At 42.1% G+C, this 16,610-nt stretch overlaps 2 protein-coding genes across 2 annotated transcripts in view; both read left to right on the plus strand.

Moving 5' to 3' along the window:
- The first annotated feature begins 88 nt into the window (after positions 1-88).
- Positions 89-5,525, plus strand: soul4 (heme-binding protein soul4). The gene is made up of 6 exons (XM_079731101.1): positions 89-160; positions 886-1,050; positions 1,133-1,218; positions 2,150-2,291; positions 2,976-3,159; positions 3,849-5,525. Exons 2-6 carry the CDS (start codon positions 891-893, stop codon positions 4,021-4,023), a joined length of 747 nt encoding a protein of 248 aa, XP_079587227.1. The 5' UTR covers positions 89-160; positions 886-890; the 3' UTR covers positions 4,024-5,525.
- A 589-nt stretch (positions 5,526-6,114) lies between these two features.
- Positions 6,115-16,610, plus strand: part of ttbk1a (tau tubulin kinase 1a) — a gene marked incomplete at its 3' end in the record, with an annotated part of 30,915 nt that continues 20,419 nt past the window's right edge. Inside the window, exons 1-6 of the mRNA XM_079730699.1 lie at positions 6,115-6,194; positions 11,721-11,873; positions 12,362-12,509; positions 12,978-13,051; positions 13,913-14,053; positions 14,303-14,407. Of these exons, the coding sequence (XP_079586825.1) occupies positions 11,772-11,873; positions 12,362-12,509; positions 12,978-13,051; positions 13,913-14,053; positions 14,303-14,407 (570 nt within the window). The 5' untranslated portion in view covers positions 6,115-6,194; positions 11,721-11,771. The remainder of the gene's footprint in view (positions 6,195-11,720; positions 11,874-12,361; positions 12,510-12,977; positions 13,052-13,912; positions 14,054-14,302; positions 14,408-16,610) is intronic.

Raw genomic sequence — 16,610 nt, forward strand, 5'->3', positions numbered from 1 at the left:
ACAGGGTTTCTATCTGGGGGTGTACCATGGGGTTTCTATCTGGGGGTGTACCATAGGGTTTCTATCTGGGGGTGTAGACGAGGCAGCTCTACGATCACGTGACATTTCCTGTTTAGCTGAAGCGAAGGAGATCAACCAGAAATATTAAGGTATCTTTAAGGTAAGACCAAATCATATTTCTTTAATATCAATACTAGGTAAGTTAATGTTTGGCGAGGAAAAATAGACCTCACGGAACCTACGTAGTTCGTTATTGTCCGGGAAAACGGAAAACGCTTTGTCGTACGACATATTTGGTCCGTAACATTATAACATTTAGCAACAAAAAACCGTTTCCAGCCTTAGAAATGCATGATTCGATTATTCTATTATTATTGGTCATGGATAGATTAGGGGGCTGTCGGGGTTGACTTTGTTTTGACGACACAGATGACCTATATTATAGATACGTTTAGTCGTTAAGGCCTTTGTTTATCATTTATAAGTAGCCGCAGTTTGGTTGAACAGGTTTGTGGCATTTTAACAACACTAGACCCAAGTGGCTCGAATTGTTGTTGTCGACTAGTATTTATATCATATAGTTCACCGCTTTGATGTTTGGTTTTCTATTAAAGTGACATAAGTGTTTTACTGAAGATCGTCTTAATGCTGTTTTTTATTTGAAGAGGGTTAAGGCTATGCTTATTCAGTCGTCCTCTTCTTACCTTCTCTGTCTCTCTGCCTCTGTTTCTCTGTCTGTGACTCTGTTTGTCGGTGCTTCTGTCTGTCTGTCTGTATCTGCCACTGTCTGTCTGTGCGTCTGTCTGTCTCTCTCTGCCTGTCTCTCTCTCTGGCGTTGTCTTTCACTCTCTGGCTATGCCTGTCGGTGCGTCTGTCTGTCTGCAGCATCGATGGCTCTCATCTCTCTCGAGGACCTCGATGGATTGGACGATGAACAAATAGCAGAGGACACGGATGACGGGTCTGAGGCAAGAGAGGAGATGGAGGGCCAGCGCCTCCTCAACCACTGGCAGGCAGTGGGTCGTACTCATCACGTGTCTGTCCCTACAGGTGAAGGCCTGTCCCACACGCCTGTTCATCAAACTGAAATCAAAGTAGCCAGGGCAAGTTTTTTGATTTCTTGTCTTGACAGAAATGACTGGACCGATCCAGGAGATGACCCGCCAGAACCAGCAGAGGGAACAGATTCCGTTCACAACCATCTCCTGCCAGGACAAGGTCCTAATATAACCCAATCAGAAACTATAGAAACACTCTAGTACTTCTAAACGTTAATATTCTACCAGTACTTCTAGATGTTAGCATAATAGTATCAGTCATAGTACTTCTATATGTTAATATAATACTATCGGTCATAGTACTTCTAGATGTTAATATAATACTATCAGTCATAGTACTTCTAGATGTTAATTTAATACTATCGGTCATAGTACTTCTTGATGTTAGCATAATAGTATCAGTCATAGTACTTCTATATGTTAATATAATACTATCGGTCATAGTACTTCTAGATGTTAATATAATACTATCAGTCATAGTACTTCTAGATGTTAGTAATACTATCAGTCATAGAACCTCTACTTGTTAATATAAAGATACTTTCAGTCATAGTACCTCTAGATGTTTATATAATACTATCTTTGTTAAGGGTTATCTTTGCCCTGATGTCTATAAACAGATATCTGCATATGATTGCAGAATATTTAGGCAACGGGACAAGATTCGGGCATTGGAAACTGGTTTCCATTTGTAGTCCCGAGTATATTATTGACCAATCACGTTTGAGCAGGCTTTGACTGCATGCAGGTTAACAGTCTGTGTGGAGGGCAACAATCTCGGAACCCAACCACTGTCGTCTCACGACAATTAAGGTTTTTGCTAGCTTTGATATCTGTTCATAGTGATTAGCCCGAAATGTCGTCTGGACTTGAAACTCCTTCAAAGATAATGGTATATCCTTTATTCAGTCCCAGAAATATTGCCTGCACTCAGAGGTAAATCGGCTTAAGACGATGGAATGTGTCTGTGTCTGAGATTGGCTTTGCCCTAACCTTAACCTCTAGACATCAGAATGTCCTACAAATGCCATTGTGCTTGGTTGTTTTTCATGTTTTTTACAGATTGCGTGTGTGCATGCCTGTGTGTGTAGCTAGGGGAGGGGCTGATTGAAGAGAAGGTGTGTCCAGGAGGGATGTGGGCGTGTGTCACGCAGAGGGAGGAGATGTATGAGCAGAGCATCTCCAACGCCTTCATGAAGCTCATGCGTTTCATCTGCAGGGAGAACTCCGCAGGTAGACCACATGCAGAGGGGGTCACCATTCACAATAACGATTCAGATCAATACGATTTGATGGAGTCATACTTCGATACGACTTTGATATTGTTTCGTTTTGATGTGGTTTAGATATGGCTTGATACGGCTCGATATGGTTTTGATATGGCTGAATACGGTTTTGATACTGCTTGATAAGGCTGGACATCGTTTTGATACGGTTTTGATACTGCTTGATAAGGCTTGATATGGTTTTGATACTGCTTGATACGGCCTTCAATACAGTCTTGATATGTTTTTCATATGGCTTGAAACGGTTTTGATACATCCATAAATAATTTGCATATGTTAGAGCAGATACTGCTTGGTTTTGATACTGCTTGATACGGTCTTCAATACAGTCTTGATATGTTTTTCATATGGCTTGAATCGGTTTTGATACATCCATACATAATTTGCATATGTTAGAGCAGCAACCTATACCAGTTAATATGTAACCATTTCACTGTAGAAGGCCTGGCTTTTAATTTATTTCAAGCAAATAATCGCCCAAGATGATGTCACATCTATTCATATTCCTAGGAATGACAATCGGTACCAGTTTGTAATTTACCTTTTAAATATGAGTACCTTGTAGGTTGACATAAAAAATGATGCAAGTATTTAAATAATGCAATCACATTGAACTATTTGGACCTAACAGGCCGCTACCTGGGAATGACTATACCTATAGTCAACATCATCCACCTGATGCAGGACGGCAGCACATTTGAGAAGGACGTGGTAACTGCTTATTACCTGCAGTCTGAGTTCCAAGCCGACCCTCCCGAGCCTGCAGACCCGGAGGTGACCATCGTCTTCAGACCTCCCTTCCCGGTCCTGGCCAGGTCAGTTCCGTCTTTGCGGCTGCATAAGGCGCAACATTGGGAGGTGAGAACAGCTAACAACGGTAAAGTAACGCTGTACAGGGTTGTATTATCAAATAGGCTGGGTTTACCAGCCTATTTGATAATACAACCCTGTACAGCGTACAGGGTTGTATGTATAAAACTGATGGGCAATCAGTAGCTTTTGCACTGATTGCCCATCAGTTTTTATAGGCCATCAGAGAATTGACATCAGTGAACCAATCAGGACTGAGACTCACAAACAGCCAATAATATGGGTGGATAGCGTGAGCCACATCTGATTAATGGAAGATAAACAACAACAGAAGGGACGAGCAGAGGAATCTGGTGGCCGAAGGAGCATTCTGCTGTTAAAATAGTAACACAGTTGTAAATTTCAGCCAATTATATAAGTCTGATTATGCTCGGTCACTGTTAAACATTTACAACACCCCACCAGCATTTGGGACAGGCTATTTATTTTACCTCCAGTGTAACAATAGCAAAGATGAATATATTTCAGATAATGCTTTCAACAATACACAAAAACACAATCAAAACATGAACAAATGATTGATTATTGTGAGCCGTCCCTAATAGAAACACATCCCGCACTATCTAACCCATCCCTCCCTTAACTCCCTGTAGCACAAGATGCTGAGCCCTCATCTCTTCCCGCCCTGATTCAGGACATTCTCCGGAACCACGACGGAGGAAACGTTGTCCCATCAGATCCACCAGCTGTGGGAGCATCTGGGCCCGTCTGCAGACTTCCAGCGGGACAGTTATATGGTGGCCGTGTACAACAACCCTGGGGTGGCTCAGCGGCGCAACGAGATCTGGTTCCTCCGTCGAGACCCCTAGGAGCTTCTGTCATGTATATACCTGTGCACTGTGTACTCTGCACTGCACACTGTGCCCCTACTGTGCACTCTTTACTTACTGTACACTGTACAGGGCATACTGTTGAATGTGTTCCTACTGTGTACTGTGTACCTACTGTAAAATGTTTACTTACTGTATACGGTGTACTGTGTATTGTACACCTCATTGTACAGTATAGTGTACTTAATTTATACAGTGTACTTATTGTATACAGTGTACTGTGTAGCTGCTATACACTCTGTATTGTGTAGCTACTATACACTCTGTATTGTGTACCTACTATACACTGTGTACTGTATACAGTGAATCATTGTACACGGTGTACTTACTGTACACTCGGTGCTGTACAGTGTACTTACTGTATACTGTGTACATCTCCTCTGCACCCCCTCACACCGTCTGCCCGTCCCATGTTCAGGTGGAGTCGTCTGGGAAGACAAGGGGGGGTTCTCATGGTGGCTTAGGGTTCTCAAGGTAGTTTAGGGTTATCTGGGGTTCTCAAGGTGACTTAGGGTTCTCTGGGGTTCTCAAGGTGTCTTAGGGTTCTCTGGGGTTCTCAAGGTAGCTTAGGGTTATCTGGGGTTCTCAAGGTATCTTAGGGTTATCTGGGGTTCTCAAGGTAGCTTAGGGTTATCTGGGGTGCTCAAGGTGTCTTAGGGTTCTCTGTGGTTCTCAAGGTGGATTAGGGTTCTCTGGGGTTCTCAAGGTAGCTTAGGGTTCTCTGGGGTTCTCAAGGTGGATTAGGTTTCTCTTGGGTTCCCAAGGCGGTTTAGGATTCTCTGGGGTTCTCATGGCGGTTTTGGGTTCTCTAAGGTTCTCATGGTGGGTTAGGGTTTTGGGGGGTTCTCATGGTGTCTTAGGGTTCTCTAGGGTTCTCATGGTTGTTAAGGGTTCTCTGGTGTTCTCATGGAGGTTTAGGGTTCTCTTAGGTTTATCATGGTGGCTAAAGGTCCTCTGGGGTTTTCATGGTGGTTCAGGGTTCTCTGGGGTTCTTAGGTTCTCAGGGGTTATCATGGTGGATTGGGGTTCTTAAGGTGGCTGAGGGGTTATCTTGGGTTCTCAAGGTGGGTTAGGGTTCCCTTGCATTCTCATTGTGGGTTAGGGTTCCAAAACGTATCCTATTCTGTTCATTTGAGAAAATCTAAGAAATCGTGCTGCCTGTTTATTCACCTTTGAATAGAAAGCAGAGGTAAGATTCAGGACTGTTTTTAAACTCTTGAGATTTGCCGAGATATATTTTTGCTGCCATTTGCATCCTGCCTCATCTCTTAGAGGGAAAGGACAGATACAGACCCTGATTGATAAACAACCACTCCAGATAGAGGTTAGCAACAATTAAAATTCTCTATAAAACTTACATATTTTACGACATGTTTTGCTGTTCATTGTAACTTCGAAGTATGTTTCTTACCTGCTTGTTCTAAAAAATATTCACAGTTGTAAAATTAACATTACATCATAGTTTTAAATAAATCATCATGATAAAGTATATAAATGTGGGTGTCACATTATTAAAGCCTTCTTACACTGACTTGATGATTTCACTCTTCATGTTGGACCCCCTGACATGATGCTTAAGCTTACAGGCTTAGGGTTAGGTATTGCATTAAGCTTACAGGGTCAGGGGTAAGTATTGTATGAAGCTTACAGAGTTGGGTATTTTATTAAGCTTACAGGGTTAGGAAAATCTTCATAAGATCTTGTCATCCGTTATTATTTCACAATACAAGTGTAATACACGGGCCTGCATTTTTAAATAAATAAAGCATGCTTTTATATTATTAATTATAAGATGTTTTTATAAAGAAACGATTCAGTCTTTGTAATTTAAAAAATAAATATGAGATGATGCAGCAATTGCGCCAGGGGGCAGTCGTCTACAGCTCGAAATAAATTCACAGGCGCCGAAGAAAAAGTGTGTGCGTGTGTGTGAGTGAGTGTGCGTGCGCGCGCGCGTTTGTGTGCGTGTGTGCGTGCATTTGGGTGTGGGTGTGGGCGAGCGAGCGCATGTGTGTGTGTTTGTGTGTGTGTGTGTGTGTGTGTGGATGCTGATGCTGGGAAGACGAATGGCTCCGAGGAAAAGGAGGATGCCGTGAAAATGGAGGAGCGCGAGTGGATGTGACTGTCCGCATCTTGGCTCCGATAATCAGGTATTGAGCACATTTATGTGATTTATATATTCACTTACCCTAACCCTCTCATACCTTTATAATGATAAATTGGAAATCCCGTCCTGAAAGTCATTGTTTAAGTCAGACTATTCGCAAGGCCGACACTAAACATAGGTGCGATTATATTTTAAAATAACGACGAAATCCTATCTCCCATAAATCGGTATGTGTTCTATAATACCAACATTGACATGATGCCAATGTAATAATATGGGGTAAGGCAACCTTACAGTCTAAATGTGGTTTAGGCCTAGTCTACGTGTTATATTATAGGCTACTGTTCATTAGCCTACCTAGATACCTGTATGGTATTTAGGCTGCAAGTCATCTCGACGCTTTAAGCTCCCCTATATCTCTTATTATGTATACTTCTGGGCCGTGTAGTCCTATATAGGCTGTATATGCTGTATATATGTATGTATATACATGCACACACACATATATATTGTATATGTAGTCTTCTTGTGTATCCAGACGAGGCCTATAGGGCTGGTGATGTGTTAGATGTAAACTACTCCCCCTGTTGGCGGAAAAGGGGTAGGACTAGGTGGGTCTCGGCAGTAGGAGCGCCTCGCTGCACTGCGGAGCATCTCTGATCCGGGACATCATGACTTAGTCTGCAAAGGACGGATTGTTGTCTTCAAATAAACGGACTTATTGCGTCGAGTCGAAACGATATTCACCAACCAGGAATATGTGACTGGATGGGAACTTGTCATGCAGACTATTGATGCGTCTGTTAGGTCTAGGCTTGAACACAACTCATGTTGGCGTTTGGTCACTATCCAGAATTGAAATACGCATGTTATAAATAAAAACAACATGCTATCTGAAACTGTGTAAATACAAGGCACTTTTAAACTCGACTAGCAGCCACGTGTTTTGGTAGACCATTTATGCGACATTAGTTATTTCACTTGGAATTCTTTCTTATTTGTGGTTGTTGAGGCCATAGTGGGCCGTTTTGTGTCTAACTAAAACTACAAATGAAGATCCCCAAAAGACGGAAAAGGTGCCGTCCTTTTGGCAGGTAGGTCGTTTCTGACCGTTTACTTCTGTGCCACTCATTCCTGTAGTCATTCCGATTGAAACTTTATCTTGATAAATGAAATGCCTAATATTGATCCGATGATCAGTTTCTACTGCAAACTCGTTAAACAAGAATTAGTTCTACTACGCATGCGTATCGAGAAGCTATGACTTTGCACTGCAGTCTGTGCGGCCTGTGTTTGACCGACACCGTAGTTCTCTTTGTACATCCCTTCATATGTAACCCTACATATCAACAAATTCTTTGTGATTCATATTTATATATCCACACATACCTTATGATTCATATATATATAAAGTCATATTCCTTATGATTCATATTTATTTCCCCACACATTTCTTATGATTCATATTTATCTATCCACAATTACTTATTATTCATCTATATACATATATACCTCACACATTCCTTATTATTCATATTTATATATCACACATTCCTTATTGTATATATGTATGTATCTCACATATTCCTTATAATCCATATTCATGTATGTCTCTATAGATTCCTTATTGTTCTATCATTCAATCAACATGTTGTTTTTGAAGTACACTTATAGTTGATTGGGGTCTGGTCAAGGACTGGAACATGAAATGTAATTTAGGAAAGGCCATTCTCTCCACCAAATAGCCCCTAACGTGGAGCCTCTTGTGATGTTGCTGGTATGTTTGCATAGTAGAGAGTAATGTTTGACTTTGTTTGGCTTGTAGGCTAACAGAGTGAGTTTGTCCGGCTGTGGCTTTGTTCTCAGACGTCAGGTGTTGAAGGAGCTTGTAACTATGGTGAGGTCACACTGGCTGCAGTCGCTTCCTGGGTGTTCCCCAGTACCTCCCACTGCTGCACTTCCCCTCAAGTGTCCCCTCACATGTGTGGAGACATGTGTTGATCAGATAGCCTACACCCCATGCTGTTCGGGTGTCCACGCATGTTCTGAAGAACAGATCTGCTGCACAGCCTATAGATATCATGACCCTCACCCTACCAGAGTACATATACACGTAACATAACACTAGCCCTACCAGAATACATATATACATAACATAACATTAGCCCTACCAGAGTAAATATACACATAACAAAACACTAGCCCTACCAGAATACATATATGCATAACATAACACTAGCCTTAGCAGGAGACATATAGACGTTGCATAACACTAGCCCTACCAGAATACATATAGCAAAAAAATATAAACATAATATACACCAGAATGTATAACACCACAATATATATACACATAATATATACTATCATGTGTGCCACAATATATATACACATAATATATACTAGAAAATGTACTAGAAAATATGTAGACATCATATAAACCATCATGTATAATACCTCATCATGTGTAACATGATAGTAAATTGTGTAGCTGTAAGCCTTCTAACTACTAAACTCTTGTAAAGGCCTGCTCTGGTAAAACAAGATTAAAGGTATATTTATACATTCCAACTACTAAAACCAGCAGTTAAATAACGATCTGATATCCATACTCCAATATCCTAAAGGTCCAATATCCTAAAGTTATAATATAATGCTCTCATATTATAAAGCTCTAATATAATAAAGGACATACATCATGAAAGTTATCATAGCAGTAAAGCTCTAAAAACATAATGGTGTAATACCAGTAAAGCAGTAATCATCATAGAGCAGTAATATGAGTAATCTTCCAATATCATAAAGCTCTACTGTCATAAAGCTCTAATATCATGAAGCTATGACATCATAAAGCGCTATTATCATAAAGCCATTATATCATGATGCTCTAATATCTTTTAAGCTGTCATAACCTTAAGCTCGAAAATCATAAGGCTCTAATATCTAAGTCTCTGATATCATCAGGCTCTAATATTTAAAGCTCGGATATCATAAAGCTCTATTGACTTAAGCTTTGATATCATAAGGCTCTATTATCTAAAGCTCTGATATCACAAGGCTCTATTACCATATGCTCTGATATCATAAGGCTCTAATATCTAATGCTCTGATATCATCAGGCTCTAATGTCTAAAGCTCTGATATCATTTGGCTCGATTACCTAAAGCTCTGTTATCATAAGGCTCTATTATCTAAAGCTCTGATATCATAAGGCTCTAATATCGAAAGCTCTGATATCATAAGGCTCTATTACCTAAAGCTCTGATATCATAAGGTTATATTATCTAAAGCTCTGATAACATAAGGCTCTAATATCTAAAGCTGTGATATCATAAAGCTATTATCTAATGCTCTGATATCATAAGGCTCTATTATCATAAGATCTGATATCATAAAGCTCTATTATCTAAAGCAGGGATATCACAAAGCTCTAATGTCATGAGGCTCTAATTTTATAAAGCTCTTATCTCTGTAAAACTCATATCATAAAGTTATAATATCAAATAGCTTTCATATCATGAAACTAATACCATACAGCTCTAATCTCTGTAAATCTCTCATATCATAAAACTTCACTGTGGTCTGCGCTGGATTTAAAAACTGACGAGGAACAAGTTTATAGTTCTTAGTGGTGGTATGTTAATGTTAAATCATATATATTTAATCTCTTACTAGGGCATAGTAGGGAGGGTTTCAACATGAGCAGCAGATCTTTCTTCATAGACTCCGACAGACTGATCCCTGTCAACACTGCCAGCCAAACCATGACTGTACTGGATGGCCTGGTGCATTGGACAGTCTCAGACCAACAAGGACCGATCACAGAGTGAATGTTTAAATGCTGGGCCAGGCATGATGATGTGCAGCTAAGCTCTGCATGCACAGTGGATGGCTAGCTAACCCTAGCCCTAATGCATGCAGGCTAGCATGGTTTGGGGACTTTCCGTGAGAAATATATTGAGTATTTTTTACATAAATTAATTATTAATCATTATTGAGGACAGAAAGATACCCCCTGCATGGTGATAGGGTTAGGGTTAACCCTACGACTGTATTCAATGTCCTCGGGGTAGAGAAACCAGACTACATGTATACATGTAGGTAAGGGATAGAGATACCTTAGACTACATGTTTACATGTAGTTTAGGGTGAGAGATACCAGTAGACTACATGTATACATGTAGGTTAGGGTTAGAGATACCGTAGACTACATGTATGCATGTAGTTTAGGGTGAGAGATACCAGTAGACTACATGTATACTTGTAGGTTAGGGTGAGAGATACAAATAGATTACATGTAGGTTAGGGTTAGGGATCCCATTAGACTACATGTATACATGTAGGTTAGGGTTAGAGATACCAGTAGACTACATGTATATATGTAGGTTAGGGTGAGAGATACCAGTAGACTACATGTATACATGTAGGTTGGGGTAGGCCATACCACTATAGTTGGACGTTTCAGATTGCAGAATGAAGTAGTATTTTTCTTTGTATTGACCTATTTGTTTTTAGAAGTAATAAACCATGTACAGTTGGTTACATAGCAACTAGTCCCCTTGAAATGAGGTAAGAGAAAGACAATATTCAGTTTCAGAATCAAATTGTTTCCTCCAATTCTTGAAAAAAGCTCTTGAAAAAAGTCTTTCTCTGTTTAGTAAAACATGCTTATATTGTACTTCCCTCTGGATCTAAGGTTTAATGCTAGGTATGTTTAGCTACTATATTATGGGATTGTACTATATAAAGCATGGCTAACCATGCTAGGTATGGTAAACCACTACAGAATGTGTGTATAAGACTGCTCAGATTGGATGCTGTTCATAGTCCAACAGTAGAAGGCTCTGGATGTAGTTGACAGCGCCCAGTAGAATCAGTAGTAGGCTGTGGTTATACTGGGCAACTACCATTAGAACCAGTAGTAGAAAATGGTTGCATCGGGCAGCTCCCAGTTTAACCAGTGGGAGGCTGTAGAAGTACTCAGCAGCTCCCAGTGGAACCGATACGAGGCTGTGCTTATTCTGGGAAGCTCCCAGTATAACCAGCAGCAGACCATAGTTGCTCTGGGCTGCTCTTAGTGTCCACCAGTAGCTGACAGGTTGTACTGGGTGGCTGCTAGTATAACCAGTAGCAGACTTTGGTTGTACTGGGCACCTCCCAGCAGAACCAGTAGTAGACCTTGGTTGTACTAGGCTGCTCCTAGTGTCCACCAGAAGCAGATCAGGTTTGTACTGGGCAGTTTCCTGGATGACCAGTAGCAGACTGTGGTTGTACTGGGTGGCTTCCACTATAACCTGTGGGACACTGTGGTTGTACTGGTCAAGTAGAACTAGTAGAAGACTATTTTTTATACTGGGCAGCTCACAGCAGAACCAATACAATATTTTTATTGGACTGGGCAGCTCCTGGTTCTCACTGGGTTGTGGCGGTATGGGGCAGCTCCCAGAATACAACTGGAGGAGGTAAAGAGTAAGGACAGATGAGGAAGAGGAAGGGTAGGTCTACACGGCAAGGGGAGAAAAGAGTCCAGTCCTGTCGTTAAACAACGGCCCTCCGCTTCCTTCTTCAGATAAATGGCTCTTTCAAACTGGGAGCTGCACGCGTGCTGTCCAGCTGGCAGATGCAGTGCTTAGTGCCAGGGGACAACGGCAACATGAACGGGACCAGTGAGCAGGTGGACATCCTGCCCCCCAACTGCATGGTCAAAGACCGGTGGAAAGTGGTGAGTCCTCCTCAGCACTTCCACACCAACCGTACGGATGACACACTGCTATCCTGTACAGAATACTGTATGTGTGTTTAATACTGAATATGTATGTTTAATACAGTATATGTATATACAGTATAATACTTTACATGTATATGTAATACTGTATATGATGTGTAATACTGTATATGTATATGTAATACTGTATATGTAATACAGTATATGTATATATAATACAGTAAATGATAAATAGTACTTTATATGTATAATACTGTCTATTTCTGTAATACAGTTTATGTATATGTAACACAGTATATGTAATGCTGTATAGGTATATGAAATACAATATATGTATATATAATGCTGTATATGAAATATATAATACTGTATATGTATATGTAATGCTGTGTATATGTATATGTTACACAGTATATGTAATGCTGTATATGAGTACTATATGGAGCCATGTCTGAAGGAGAACCTAACCATCCTGATGAATGCAGCTCAAGAAGATCGGTGGTGGGGGGTTTGGAGAGATCTACGAGGCCTTGGACCTGCTGACGCGGGAGAACGTGGCGCTGAAGGTGGAGTCGGCTCAACAACCCAAACAGGTTCTGAAGATGGAGGTTGCGGTCCTCAAGAAGCTGCAGGGTAAAACTAACTATCTTTTCTTTCGTAATCTCCCTGTCCGTCCGTCTGTCTGTCTGTCTGTCCGTCCGTCTCTCTGTTTCTCTATCTATCTCTCTGTCTTTCTATCCATTTCTCTGTCTGTCTGTCTTTCTGTCTGTCTGTCTGTCTTCCTCGCTGTTTGCTCTCTCTCTTTCTCTCACTCTGCCTGTCTGTCTTTCTGTCCATCTCTCTGTCCATTTGTCTGTCCATCTATCTCTCTATCTCTCTGTCTGTCTGTCGCTGGCTGTCTAGCTCTACACACTGCTGACACGCCATAACAACACTCCAATAGTTATAATAATATGGAATTATTACTTATGTTTTCATCGAAATGGCTAGTTGGCCAGCCAAATGAAGGGAACACTAGATTCAAATCCTTTTTTCTTAGTAAAGCTTAAACAAAAAGATGTTTGATCTCTGACCCCTCGACTTCAATGTCTACCTTTCCAGGTAAAAACCATGTGTGCAAATTCATCGGCTGTGGGAGAAATGACAAGTTCAACTACGTAGTGATGCAACTGCAGGTGAGACCAGACGTTGGCCCTAGGTCCTGACTCCCAGACATTGGCCCTAGGTCCTGACTCCCGGTTGTGACTCCAGACGTTGGCCCTAGGTCCTGACTCCCAATGGTGACTCCAGATGTTGGCCCTAGGTCCTGACTCCCGGTTGTGACTCCAGACGTTGGCCCTAGGTCCTGACTCCCAATGGTGACTCCAGATGTTGGCCCTAGGTCCTGACTCCCTGACGTAGGCCCCAGGTCCTGACTCCCTGACGTAGGCCCCAGCTCCTGACTCCCTGTGGTGACTCCAGATGTTGGCCCTAGGTCCTGACTCCCAGACGTTGGCCCTAGGTCCTGACTCCCAGACGTTGGCCCTAGGTCCTGACTCCCTGTGGTGAAGTTGGCCCTAGGTCCTGACTCCCAGACGTTGGCCCTAGGTCCAGACTCCATGTGGTGACGTTGGCCCTAGGTCCTGACTCCCAGTGGTGACGTTGGCCCTAGGTCCTGACTCCCAGACATTGGCCCTAGGTCCTGACTCCCTGTGGTGACGTAGGCCCGAGGTCCTGACTCCCTGTGGTGACGTTGGCCCTAGGTCCAGACTCCCTGTGGTGACGTTGGCCCTAGGTCCTGACTCCCAGACGTTGGCCCTAGGTCCTGACTCCCTGTGGTGACGTAGGCCCGAGGTCCTGACTCCCTGTGATGACCATGATCAAGACGTTGGCTGACGCGGCAGATTGCGGCCCACTTTAAATTGAAGCTCTGCTGTAACCGAGTCAAAAATAAAATTACAATTGATGGGCTTTTCCAAAAAACATATACAGTATTTGCAGTTAATTATAATCTAGTTGTAGAATATTTGGGGGTAACTCCAGTTGTTGTATTCTAGGGCCGTAACTTGGCTGACCTGAGAAGAAGCCAACCACGGGGAACGTTCACGATGAGTACGACTCTACGGCTGGGGAAACAGATCCTGGAGTCCATCGAGGCCATTCACTCTGTGGGCTTTCTTCACCGTGACATCAAACCGGTACGTCCTTCTCTGTTCTAGTGCCAGGTAGGTGTGAATCTACCAAACCACATGTACGCCAGGTTGAAATCTACCAAACCAAATGTCCTCCAGGTCTGAATCTACCAAACCATATATTCTCCAAGTTGGAATCTACCAAACCACATGTCCTCCAAGTTGAAACGCCTAACCCTAAGCCTAACCCTCACACATATCCAGTGTTGGTTTGGGGCGACATAAATGAACTAAATGTAAATTCTTTTTCCACAGTCCAACTTTGCGATGGGCCGGCTTCCTTCCACCTACAGAAAGTGTTTCATGCTGGATTTTGGTCTGGCGCGACAGTATACCAACACGACCGGTGACGTTCGACCAGTGAGTTAAAGATGCTATGGAAGGAGTACTTGGTCAACATACTCATAGTCGTGAGAACTACATTATGTGATAGTGGTTGGCAAGGTTGCCTTAGGTTTAGCGAGTTAATGAATATCGGGTTAATATGGGACTGACTAAAAAGGGTTAGTCTTAAAAAAAACAGAGTATTAATACTGAAGAAGGGCTAGGGTTAGTAAGTTAAAGCTGTTACAAAATAATTAGGGTTAGTGAGTGTCCACCTAGATTTATGGCTTGTAATAGCTTATCACACTCATACCTGGTGGTATTGTAAGGGCCCTTTAAAGAAGAGTTAGGGTTAGTCAATTAAAGAGGTTAAGAAGTGTTAGAGTTAGTAACTAGAATATGTAAAAAAAGAATATTTAATCAGCTGTAGATGTTGCAGAAGGGTCGGGGCTAGGGTTAAGGCCCTGATATACTTTCAGAAATCTTGACAGGGTACAATATGGGCACCGTGATGTTTGTTTAAAGATTTGGATTTGTTTATTGTTCAACATTTTACATTTCCATCATCTCTGTGTCCTTGTTGTCCCTGCTTGAGTTGTCATACAAATGTGCATAGTCCCTCACATTCTCAGCATGACTTGCTTCAAACTGGTTCATCCAGTACAGATACCAGGATCAACCTTATCCTTCCTTTGGAATTGTTGAGTGATCGCAGCTCAATGTGTGCGTGTGGAAGAGTACTCTGCAGGGATAGAAGCCCAGTGCGGCACATCATGAGACTTACAGAACTCCCTTTTGGCTAGTGAAGAGGGTGGATCTGGTCAACTTATTGATCCCATGGGGAAATTCATCCTCTGCATTTAACCTATCCTAGCTAGGATCTAGGAGCAGTTCTTGTGTGTCATGGTTTGGCACACAAGAACCGACTCCAGTTGTAGAGCCCTTGCTTAGCTTATGGGCAGGTCAGGAGCGTTAACTAGCATGTTTTATGTGTCGTGGGAGGAAATCTGAGCACCTGGAGTAAACCCATGTGAACCTTGGCAGAACATTACATCCCTAGCGATGAGCCATGGTTAGGGTTTGGTACCCTTAGCTAAGCCTAACCATGTGAGGCAGCAGCGCTAACCACTATGCTACCCCTAGCTAGTTAGGGTTAGGGTTAGGTACCATAAGCAAACCCTCGCCCGAACCTGCTAGAGAATTAAAATTAACAGAATAAAATGTAAACGGTTTCAGAAGTAGCATGTGGGTGGATTCCCTGAACCAATCAGGGAGGACATACCCTGAAAGGTCATAAATGAGATGGGAGTGGTCTCTCAATGTTCTCAGAAGAGGCAGCGCAGGCAACCGGAACAGATATTCTCACTTACTCACTAATGGATGACAGACGGGCTATGTCTAACAAGTTACACTCAAATTATTAAGGTATTTAGGGATTCGTCTTGCCTACAGCACATTTCAGCATTTAAGTTTCATCACATTGTTTGGTCTTTTTGATTTAGTTGTTGTTTTTTATTGCTTTCATTTGTTTTTCTTCCAGTTCCTTTGGATTTTATGATTTTGACCCGCATGCTGCCCCATTTCTCCATCAGCTACCAATGGTAACCAGCTGTTCCCATGGGAACCCCAGGAAGTGAGTGTTCTTCTACAGTAACAGAGGAATCCAATTCACACTTCCAGGACTGGGATGGGTTCCTAATTTACCACCAGGTTCAGGGTTAAGGTAAAGTGGTTAGGGTTAGGAGTAGGCCCAGGGTTAAGGTAAAGGGGATAGGGTTAGGACTAGGGTTAAGAGATTAGGGCTAGGCCCAGGGTTAAGGTAAATAGGTTGGGGCTAGGCCCAGGGTTAAGAGGTAAGGGTTAGGCCCAGGGTTAAGAGGTTAGGGTTAAGGATGAAGACGCCAAGTCATTAGTCACCAAAGATGGTAAATAGACTCCACCCATTAAATCTACCAAAAGGAGCAGAAGGTTGAAATTACTTGAGATCGGATAAGATTGAACAGTAATCCACATTTTGATAACCCTTGAGAACATAATCGGATGTGTTATTGCCAAACACTTTAAGATTAGAAAGTTAAAGGGCTCATGTCATTCCACCAGGTGTGGGTGTGATTAGCTGGTACAAGCCGTTTGGCACAGGGAAGGAATGATTTTCATAGTGACATCACAAGTGGGCGTGTCCACCTAGATGTCCTGGATAGGATTGTAGCAAATGTTGCTCATCTATCTTCTATCTATC

The sequence above is a fragment of the Pollachius pollachius genome (assembly GCF_949987615.1).
Source record: "Pollachius pollachius genome assembly, chromosome: 2".
In the NCBI taxonomy this organism is placed as follows: domain Eukaryota; kingdom Metazoa; phylum Chordata; class Actinopteri; order Gadiformes; family Gadidae; genus Pollachius; species Pollachius pollachius.